The following is a 10,075-nucleotide window of genomic DNA, read 5'->3' as shown; positions in this document are numbered from 1 at the left end:
AACAAAGGACGCAGGAAACACTAGCACTTTGTTTTCTGTCGAAAAAGAGAGCAAAAAAAAAAAAAAAAAACTCGTACCTACTTACAATCAGACTCCTTTGTTTGGGGGTGTAATTACACAGTATTCAGAGTACAATAAGTGTTGCAAATGTTAATGTAACTCTTGGAAAAAAGTAATAATTAGCCCTACGTATAATAGGTAATTGTTTTCTTACTTTCAGGATTATTAAGAGTGAGTAGGTATGAATTGATTTCGTTCAATATTGAGACAATGATTCATATCACGCGTAGGTATTGTGTGGAAGGTGGAGTTTATTTATTTAATCTCAATAAATTACGGGCATTACCCCAGTTCAGTAATTTGTGTAAAATGGAAATTACCCTAGGGTCTGCAAGATGAGGTTGAATGGATTATTTTTTTTTAAATATATATAATAAATCAATTTTTACATGGTTTTTATTTATTTTTAAACTTATGCAATAAATTTCTCTATTAATGATTCTGTATGGCCTGGCCAGTTGAACTCACCTCCCGAAATCTCCTGTATTTCGACATTTCTCACGGTGTGTTTATTTTCATTTCCAGGATACTTTGGGAAGTATTTGAACAAATACAATGGAAGTTACATCCCGCCTGGTTGGAGGGAGTGGGGTGCACTCATAATGAATTCGAAGTATTACAACTATTCAATCAATATGAATGGGAGAAAGATCAAACATGGGGAGGACTACTATAATGTGAGTACCTAGGTATAAGCATCCTTAAAATGAAAATAAAAGTCTATACCTCAGCTGGAATCGAACCCACTTTCTCCTGTTTACCGATAGAGCATATTTACCAGAACGCTACTGCTGTTAAATCTTAAGCTGTGTCCACACATAGTCGAACGGCCATCGATCGATGTCGACTGAACCGTACACACTGTCTCGACAGTATAGACTCACCTCGTCGATCTACGGCCGGTCGACTATATGTGAACACAGCTTTACAAATAGCCTTCTTACATTAGCTAATCTTTTTTCGCTACTGGGATTCTAACCAAAGTCCCCCTGGTTACCAATCTAATTCCTCGCGCCTCCCCGGCAATCAAGTTTAAATTCTCGAAGAATTATACCCATTCCTTTTTGTTCCTATAGGATTACTACCCTGATCTGATAGCCAACGATTCAGTCCGATTTCTACGGCAGTCCAAACAGTCATTCTCCAAGAAACCCATCATGTTAGTTATGAGTTTCCCTGCCCCTCATGGCCCTGAAGATTCTGCCCCTCAGTATGCCAACATGTTCTTCAACGTTACATCACACCAGTAAGTAGATTCCATCCGTCAATTAAAACGTAAAGTTATTCTCATCAATGGGGGGAAAAAGTTAAATCGGCAGTATAGAGGTGAATTTCATTTTCCATCTTACCCCTGTAATTATAATTCTGTGTATGCAATGCTGATAGCAAATAAAAAATAGAAAGTAAGTAGACCAGAATATTCCTTGTTTATCCTGCTGGGATAGGACTGAAAGTTCACCCCCGCAGTCTAACAAAGGTCTCATTTTTACAGTTTGTGGGAATAAAATAGGAGTAGTTGTAGTTCTCCTCCTTTTCCCGTGTACAGACGGTGTCGGCGTTTTCCTCTCAATCAGCCCTAACTGGGGTGATTGCTTTGGGCTGACATTTGGTTTTGGCTACAAATTTTACGAGCGGATGCCCTTCGCACTCAACCTTTGTTATTTCATTAGCAAGGGGAAAGGAGTAGCAGTTAACACCTACTTATCTAATTTTTGTTTCAGTACTCCAGCTTATGACTACGCTCCTAATCCTGACAAACAATGGATCCTGCAAGTAACGAGGAAAATGCAGCCTGTACACAGGCAGTTTACAGATCTTCTCATGACAAAACGACTTCAGACGTTGCAAAGCGTGGATGATGCCGTGGAAAAGGTATGGTATTTATTTTTTTCTGAATGAATTGCATAATAATTTGATTTAAAACCTGATAAACAATACATTAGTCCTTTAGCAACCTTCAAAATGTTGGCATAAATACCCATGATTACTTAGGCTGCAGGATCAAGAAACTTAAAAAGAAAACTAGGGTCAGACATATCTTCAGCTCATATTATCATTACCTATAAGGAGAATGACTTGATTTTTAAATCATGAGAATCGTAAAATTATCCACTTCTATACTGATTTCATTGTGGACTTGAATTGGAGGAACCTAATCAATATAATATTTTCTATTTCAGATCGTAAAAGAGTTAAAGGACCTCGGAGAGCTTAACAATACGTATATCATTTACACTTCTGATCACGGATATCATTTGGGACAATTTGGGCTGGTCAAAGGCAAATCTTTTCCTTTTGAATTTGATATTCGAGTGCCGTTTCTAATGAGAGGACCGGGCATTGTTCCGGGTACAATGTAAGTTCTGTTCAAATATTTTATTATTATTATTATTATTATTTGGGGGGGAAGAGGAGGTAGAAATCTCTGATTAATGCTAGATCCTGGAACTCAAGGAATACATACAATATCATACATAATATATATCAACTAAAACCACCCCCTCAATGCAAGCATGTCAGACTGGGGCTGGGTTGACTTTACTACAACTCTTTTCGCCCGCAATTTCTGCCTCTCAACGTTCATATTATGTTTTCTTGTATCTTCAGAAACATTAGTTATCTTATCTTACTTTGATTATGCTGTCTACTAGGACCAAGAAGTAATACCACACTGTTTCATTTGTACTTTGAAAAACTAATACAACATTTTTTTATTATTTATTTATTATTATTTTTTTTTTATGCAGGTACCTTTTGGATGTACTCATTCCCCAAGTCCGAAAATTTTCATCAGGGTCTGGTAAACTTTCTCTCTCTGTCTTCTATCGTATTTCTTCACCATGACAATATTATATAGCTATTAGGTATTATGGTGGAGGCTTATGCACTGACCATACGAATTTTATGGCAACTTGAGAAAATTTCCGCTAGGGGATCTCTTCAACTTTTCTTTAATATGCCCGTTCATTTTTGCATCCATCGTGGAACTCTCATTACGTCCTTGTAGATGTAGTAAAAGCTTGGCCAACAAAAATTAAGACCTCATTTCCGATTTGGGTTTGAATAATGCTAGAATAAAGAAACAGTTCCTAAGTAGTATATCGACAAAACAGCATATTTCAATGGATAAAAACTCAAACATGTCTTTTTATTATTTTTAAAATTCTACAATAGGAACTTAAATGACGAAAAAAAAACCTAATTAAATTACAGGTATATTCAATAATGAATAAATAAAAAGAACAGTAAATAATAAAGCAATGATTATACTGATTTACATTGCAGATCGCTCATATTTATCATGTCTTTTTTGATTAATCTCAACACCATGAGAGCAGAAAAGGTAATTCTATATCAATTCACAATACCTTTCGGACAAAAGAAAAAAATCAAAATAATGTCGATTTATAATAAATTACTAATCTAAATTTTAATACAACATATAATAACATTATAACATCGAAAATACAACAAAGATATAGGTATTATATAGGTATTTTACAGCAATAAAGAAATCTACTAGAGTATGTGCATAACACCATTTCCAAATATCTTTACATTTTTTGCGATCATGATAAAGACTTTTGTTTCGTGGGGAGAGATTTGTAATTTATTTTTAACCATTAAGGCAGTGATCATCCCTAGCCATAAGTGTGGTGCAAGTATGAATTCATCAAAATTTCATTAAATATCCGCTCTGTGGAATAAAGCTATAACGGCTCTTTTTTTGTATTGAATTAAAATCAATGATAGAACAAATAAATCTTTGGTCTTTTATATATAAAAAAAAAGAAAAACGCGTCCTTTGTAAAGATGACCATTCCTCCCAACCCTCAGTTACATATTCAATAAAATTGAAAGTTTCTATAAAAATATCCAAAAAACAAATCCAAATTTTCAATTTTTTGTCACACATTCACTATAAAACCCCCCTATTTTATCTTTTGAACTTTAACCTTATAATATCCTAGAAATATAATATACAGGGTTGTCTAGCAATGATCACTCCCCAAAACTTTCAACAAATGTCAAGGATGGCGAATATAAAGTTTTACGAGGAAAGTTTATCAAGCCTATGCAGACGGAACCTTGGCCCCGTCCATACAGGGTGTAACATGAAGCCTTGACATAAATCCAATTTACATCATTAAGACTATGTTCTTTTGTCATAGGTCTAATAATTTTTTAGGCATTCACAGATTACTTCGCCACATTTAAACAAAGAAAATCAAGAAATAAATGCAGTTTTTTGTCGTCTATTATTTATAAAGGATCATATTTTGTTATCACTTTGTACAATTTGGTTTCATACATATAATGCAACATTGTTATCTACAACCAATATCATACATATTTTATATAGGACTGTGGGGGAATGCTCTCAGTGTAGACTGCTCATATCAGATCCTATTGAAAATGCAAAACCAGAAAGATGTGTCCTAACATTAGCAAACTACAATGAGAGTATTAACTTTCTGTCGCGGGACACCCTGTGTGTGTGTACATAAAACAAAATAAAAAATAAATAACAAATAAATAAAAAAAGAAGAAGTAACATAAATGCAAATACACAAAACAAACAATTTCGAAGTTATTAAAAAAAATCATAAATAATAAAACAGAATTATGTCTTTTTCAAAGTTACCTATGAGAAGAGATTTGCAAAACTTTAGTTCACTGATGACGCAAATACTTAAGTGATACAAGTAGATATAAAAATAATAAATGTACGTACTTTTGAATCAGATTGAAAAAAAGCAATCCTAACAGGACCAGATTTAAGTACAATATGGATACTTCTTTATCGATAGGGTAGGTACAGTTAAACATTGGAGAACATCAAACAAAAAACAGAATGTTAAAAGTTTAGTAAAAATACAGTCTTTTTTGGAATCATATAGCTGGACTTCAGTATAGAAAAATAAAATCTTTAGGAATGTTGAGAAAAAAGAAAGTACCTACTAACTACTGCAACAAAAAAAAGTCAATCAACTGTAAGAAAAATCGGTTACTTATCGAAATTCAATTTGGACAGCAGTCACATATCTAAAAGTTGTTTTTGACAGTAAACTTGAAATCCGTATATGATGAGAAAATTGTGTTAGCAGTGCTGTAGGTATATAAAAACACCGAAAGCATTTTGCTTACTAAGGTCATTCTTTTCAGCATTAGTGTTATTCATTCAAGATGTTGGAATATGGTTCCTTCTGGGTACCTATCAGTAAAAATGTTTACCAAATTATTAATAAATAATAGTGATAACAATAAATAAGTTGAAAATAAATAATGAAAAAATAAATAAACAAAACAATACAAAAGAATTCAGTTATGTTTAGAAAAACCTAAAGTAAAAAATTAGTCCAAAGTTCATTTGGATTAAGTACATAAGTTTTGAACAATTTTGCAATGGAATAATCAATACAATACATAGGTACAACAAAAAAATAATTAAACGTTTCGAAAATTTGGTACAGAAACTAAAGAACCAAAATATAAACGATAAATGTAAACGCCTAAGTAAACTAAACATTTTGATACACATACCTACATTTACATTAAACAATAAATTTGCAAATAGGTACATGAAGAAAGAGAAAGATATCGTGGGTATAATAGTTAAAGAGAGCCCAACCAAAATAATATTACTAAAACATATTAACTAATAAATTGCACTCTTTGCTATCACGCACCCCTTGTTTCGAATGGGGTAGAGATACCATCCCAAGTTAGTAAATACTTTGAAGAGGAAGTTGTCTGAAACCTCCCCACGGAGAGAGTCATGTGTTGTCTTTGGTACTGGCAACACTAGAGTCTTCCTCAGAGCTAACCAAGGAGGGTGCCATCATACTGTGGCCGTCCATTTTCAGATTATGGATCACATTATGGTTATCCAACTTCATATTCTCCATCATATGACCATCTAACTTCATGTTCTGGATAATATTGTGGTTATCCATTTTCATGTTTTGCATTATGTTGTGGCTCTCCATCTTCATGTTTTGATTGACAACACATTTTCTCATATGTTTTTCTAAGGTTGACGGCACAGAGAATGGCATTTCACAAAATCTGCACCGGTAAACATCTTTACCAAGACGTCCATGAGTTTTCATATGCCGCGTTAGTTTCGAACTTTGAGCACAAGCGTACGAGCATAGTTCACATTTGTAAGGTTTCTCTCCAGTGTGAGATCTTCGGTGAACTGTTAAATTACTACAGTTCTTGAACACCTTACCACAGAATTCACAGGTATCATTGCGTCGGCTTTCTTTCTTCATGTGTGAGTTGGGTAGACATAGGTTTAGTGCGGCTGCCGCAGCTGCAGCAGCTAAGGAAGATGCACTGGGACCTGGCTTTGAATCACGCTTCATCATATGATTAGGATGTTTGTTAGATCTGGATAGCATATTTAATGGATTTTCATTAGGATTTCCACTAAACATGTTGTGATCCCTGTTATGTTGAGCAGACGCTAAAGCTGGTAACCATAATCCCGCATAGATATTATCACTATTGCCTGGCATCATATTGCGCCCTAGTAAAGGATGTTGCGCGTTATCTAAATCTAATTTCAGCCTTTTGCTATCGAATGGCATTTCAAAAGGAGAGCCAGGACCAAACATTCCTGGTGGAGCTCCAACCATATCTAGAGAAGCTTGACCACTCATGAAAGATTTGGTAAACTCTTCTCGTAAACGAATTGCTGCAACTGACTTTCCCATTATTCCATTTTCCATGATATGCCTTTTACTTCCAATGTTATTGTTCTCTGAAATGATTGGTGATCTATAGTGGTCGTCTTTGGGACCTAGTTGGAGTTGGCGTGCATCTTGGAGGGCTTGTTTATGATTTTGGAAAAGTTCGTCTTTTCTCCGAATTTGTAACTGACGCGTATCTTGTAATGCTTGTTTGTAAGCTTCACTGTATTGCTGAATGTTGTTCAATCCAAATTTATCCATTAGTTCTCCAACTAGTGATATCGAGGTAGGTCCTTTACCTTGAGGTGTAGGAGTAGGGGTTGGTCTGGGAGTACTGAACGGGGTTTTGCTTTTCTCATCTATTGTCGTTGGAGGAGTGGGAGGTGTGGATTTTGTCGTCAAATCTTCAGGTGCATCACGGCCCATGTCTTCATCTTGTTCTTTACCTTCCTCTTGCCTCATGTCCATATTTCTATCTTCCTCATCATCTTCCTCCTCTTCCTCTTCTTCTTCCTCGTCTTCCTCTTCCTCTCCCATATCAGGTTCTTCCTCTTCAATTTCATCCTCTTCCTCCTCCTCTTCATCTTCTTCTTCCTCCTCCTCATCCTCCTCTCCATCTTCTGCATTGTCATTATTACCTTCTTCTCTATCTTCCTTGTCTCCATCTTCATCATGAATTTTCATGTGTTTCTTTAGCTTAGCACTTTGGGAACAAGCATGGTCACAAACCGTACATTTGAATGGTTTTTCTCCTGTGTGGTTACGACGATGAGCTTGTAAAGTGTTTTCATATTTAAATTTCTTTCCGCAAAATTCACATTCTTTATTTTTCTCTTCTTGTGACGTAGTGCTCATCGCGTAACTCAACTGAAAATCCTCTTGCTTTGATGGACTTGTGGAAGAGCTAAGGTCGGCTATTTTATTCGTAGGAGATTTGGGGCGCTGCAATTCTTTCTCTAGCGTACCAGATGGAGATTCAAAGCAAATGTTGTTGTTGTTACTCATGCTACTATTGTTGTTGTTATTATTCATAGTTTGTGGAGATGTTATTAGACCTAATGGAGTTCCACTATTGGGACTAGTATACGGTGGGCTCATTTTCTTAGGTGATGGCAAGGAGCTACTATTAGCAGCTCCAGGACTAGTTGTGCCAGCAAGTTGTCTCAACCTTTGGGAATAAAAGTCTATTTGGGGTTCTAAAGACAATGTCAGTTGAGGAGGTGGAACAATGGACCGAGGTCTAGATGGTGGTGGAATGTTTACAGCAGGTCTTTCAGCTCCTGGAGATCCAAAAGAAGAATGAGGAAGTGAAACTCCACCAGCAGCAGCAACTGCAGCTGCTGCAGCAAGGCCTAGACCATGGTGCTGATTCAGCCGAAACTGTTCGGCAAGATGCTCCATTTGAAAAGGATGATCGTGACTAGAAGTCCTACTGAACTGAGAACCATTAGAACCAAGGTGACTTGAGTGTGGGGTAGAAGAGTGAGGGTACTGATGATGTCTTGGGCTTTCACCCATTGATCTCAATAGTCCTCCGACTCCGAACGAGTTGAGAGTATGTTCACTCATAGGGGATGCAGATAGGGGGTGTGGTACAGGTGTCCTGGCAGAGGAGCTAGGATGTGCTAATGACGTGGGAAGTGTCGAGTTAGCAGACACATTGTTTGAATACCCAGAAGTGGAATTTGACAAATGCGAGGAAGACGATGAATAGTTATTCGAGGTTTTGTTATGAATAGGCGAAGATGAATCTTCAGGTGAGGATGAACTAGAATTTTCTACATAGATTTTGATCCCATGACAGTTTTGTACATGCTGCACTAGCCTCCATGCTGAGTACAGTTGATGCTTGCAAGTTGAACAGACGTAATTACTGGGTTCTGAAATCAGAAGAAGAAAAAATTTCTCGTTAGGAAATCTATTCATGATATCATGAGGATTTCCAGCAATGGGGATTTCGCAACAATTAAAATCCTTACTATAGAAATCATAACAATTATTTCTCGAGCGAATAGAAAATAATAAATTAAAATGTTACAAAGTTTGGTCATTAAAATGAATAAACAATACAGGTGGAAATCCGCTACGAAGTATTTTGTTGTCCCTTACCTACTATTCATGTAATATTTTGTAAACAATGCATCAAGTAATGAGATACACCTATAGATCCTTATGTATAGTTTAGACTGAGATGTTTTCTACCGTTCATAATTTGTGACGAAATCTTTCAATTTTTATTGATTAAAATTGACTGAATTATTTGTTATACATTCCATTCTTATTATAGTCAAATTAGCAAAATGAATGCCTAATAAATCTAACGAAAAGTAATTTCCAAGACGTGATTTGGGATCTTTTCCATGTCTGCAGTTCGTAATGTATTCAACAAATCGTATCACAGGGGACAACCTCTCAGCATCTTAGACACCAAAGGGACTTGATCTGGCTGAGTGGTTTCTGCAGTTTCCTCATCAAACCAAGGGGGGACATATCCGAGGGAACAAAGAAATAGACTTGTGTTATCGCTCAGATAATGCAGCCCCACCTCACTCTATGAATATTAATGAGCCACGAGCCCAAGACGCTATCATTACTCATCACCGAGAAAACACAAGGAACAGGTATTTTCTCGACCTTTGAAACGAATAAAGAGTTTTATTGTTCGCTATTTTTTAGAGTTATCTTGAGAAGAGAGCGGAGGGCTTTAGTGCGGACATTACTGAACGGTTGACGACGCGATGTAGAAACATGAAGATGTTTCAATGTCATAACTGATAGTGGTACCTACTATTTTTCTTGAAAGCCATGGATACCAAAGGCTAAAGATACCAAACCACCAGTCCTTCTGTTAATCCACCTATCAACTAAATCAACTTAGCTTTGCTTTTCTAATCATTTTTTGACTGACCGAAAATTCGGTCTTGAAAGGAACGTGAATTCATAATTATACATGCGGGTGGCGCAATCCTTCCCGCCTATCAGAATATTATAATGTTCAATGTAAAACAATGTATATTGCATTAAGTACATCAAGTGTGGGCACTAGGAGCACAAAGTACTTCCTCGATCTTTCTTAGAAGTCTTGGAACTAACACCCATATTTATGAACAAAATGCTGGCTCTTAAGTTCGTGCTAAGCATAGTCTCAAGGCATTTGATTGGTCAATTTTGACTTGAGATTGATCTAAGAACGATCATTCTTGTTCATAAATACGAGTGTTAGAATGTGATCATTGATCATGATTAGAAATTAAAGGGAAAAAGGTATCTACCTAAAAATAGGTGGACAATTGGAAATATTTAAAAGCAAGGATGGG

General features: G+C 36.0%; 2 protein-coding genes across 2 annotated transcripts; one reads left to right on the top strand and one right to left on the bottom strand.

Moving 5' to 3' along the window:
- Window positions 1-270: 270 nt before the first annotated feature.
- Window positions 271-2,420, top strand: LOC103517724 (extracellular sulfatase SULF-1 homolog). The gene is made up of 5 exons (XM_008482769.1): window positions 271-286; window positions 586-737; window positions 1,137-1,306; window positions 1,782-1,932; window positions 2,241-2,420. Exons 1-5 carry the CDS (start codon window positions 271-273, stop codon window positions 2,418-2,420), a joined length of 669 nt encoding a protein of 222 aa, XP_008480991.1.
- Window positions 2,421-3,231: 811 nt separating this feature from the next.
- On the bottom strand, window positions 3,232-9,857 carry LOC103517715 (B-cell lymphoma/leukemia 11A). The gene is made up of 2 exons (XM_008482761.2): window positions 9,818-9,857; window positions 3,232-8,638 (listed from the first exon to the last, which is right to left on the bottom strand). The coding sequence occupies exons 1-2, from the start codon at window positions 9,855-9,857 to the stop codon at window positions 5,838-5,840; spliced, it is 2,841 nt and encodes a 946-aa protein (XP_008480983.1). The 3' UTR covers window positions 3,232-5,837.
- Between the last annotated feature and the right edge of the window lie 218 nt (window positions 9,858-10,075).

The sequence above is a fragment of the Diaphorina citri genome, unplaced genomic scaffold (assembly GCF_000475195.1).
Source record: "Diaphorina citri unplaced genomic scaffold, Diaci psyllid genome assembly version 1.1 scaffold56, whole genome shotgun sequence".
Classification (NCBI taxonomy): Eukaryota; Metazoa; Arthropoda; class Insecta; order Hemiptera; family Psyllidae; genus Diaphorina; species Diaphorina citri.
Note: the sequence above shows the minus strand (reverse complement) of the source record. Positions and strands in the feature narration are given on the sequence as shown.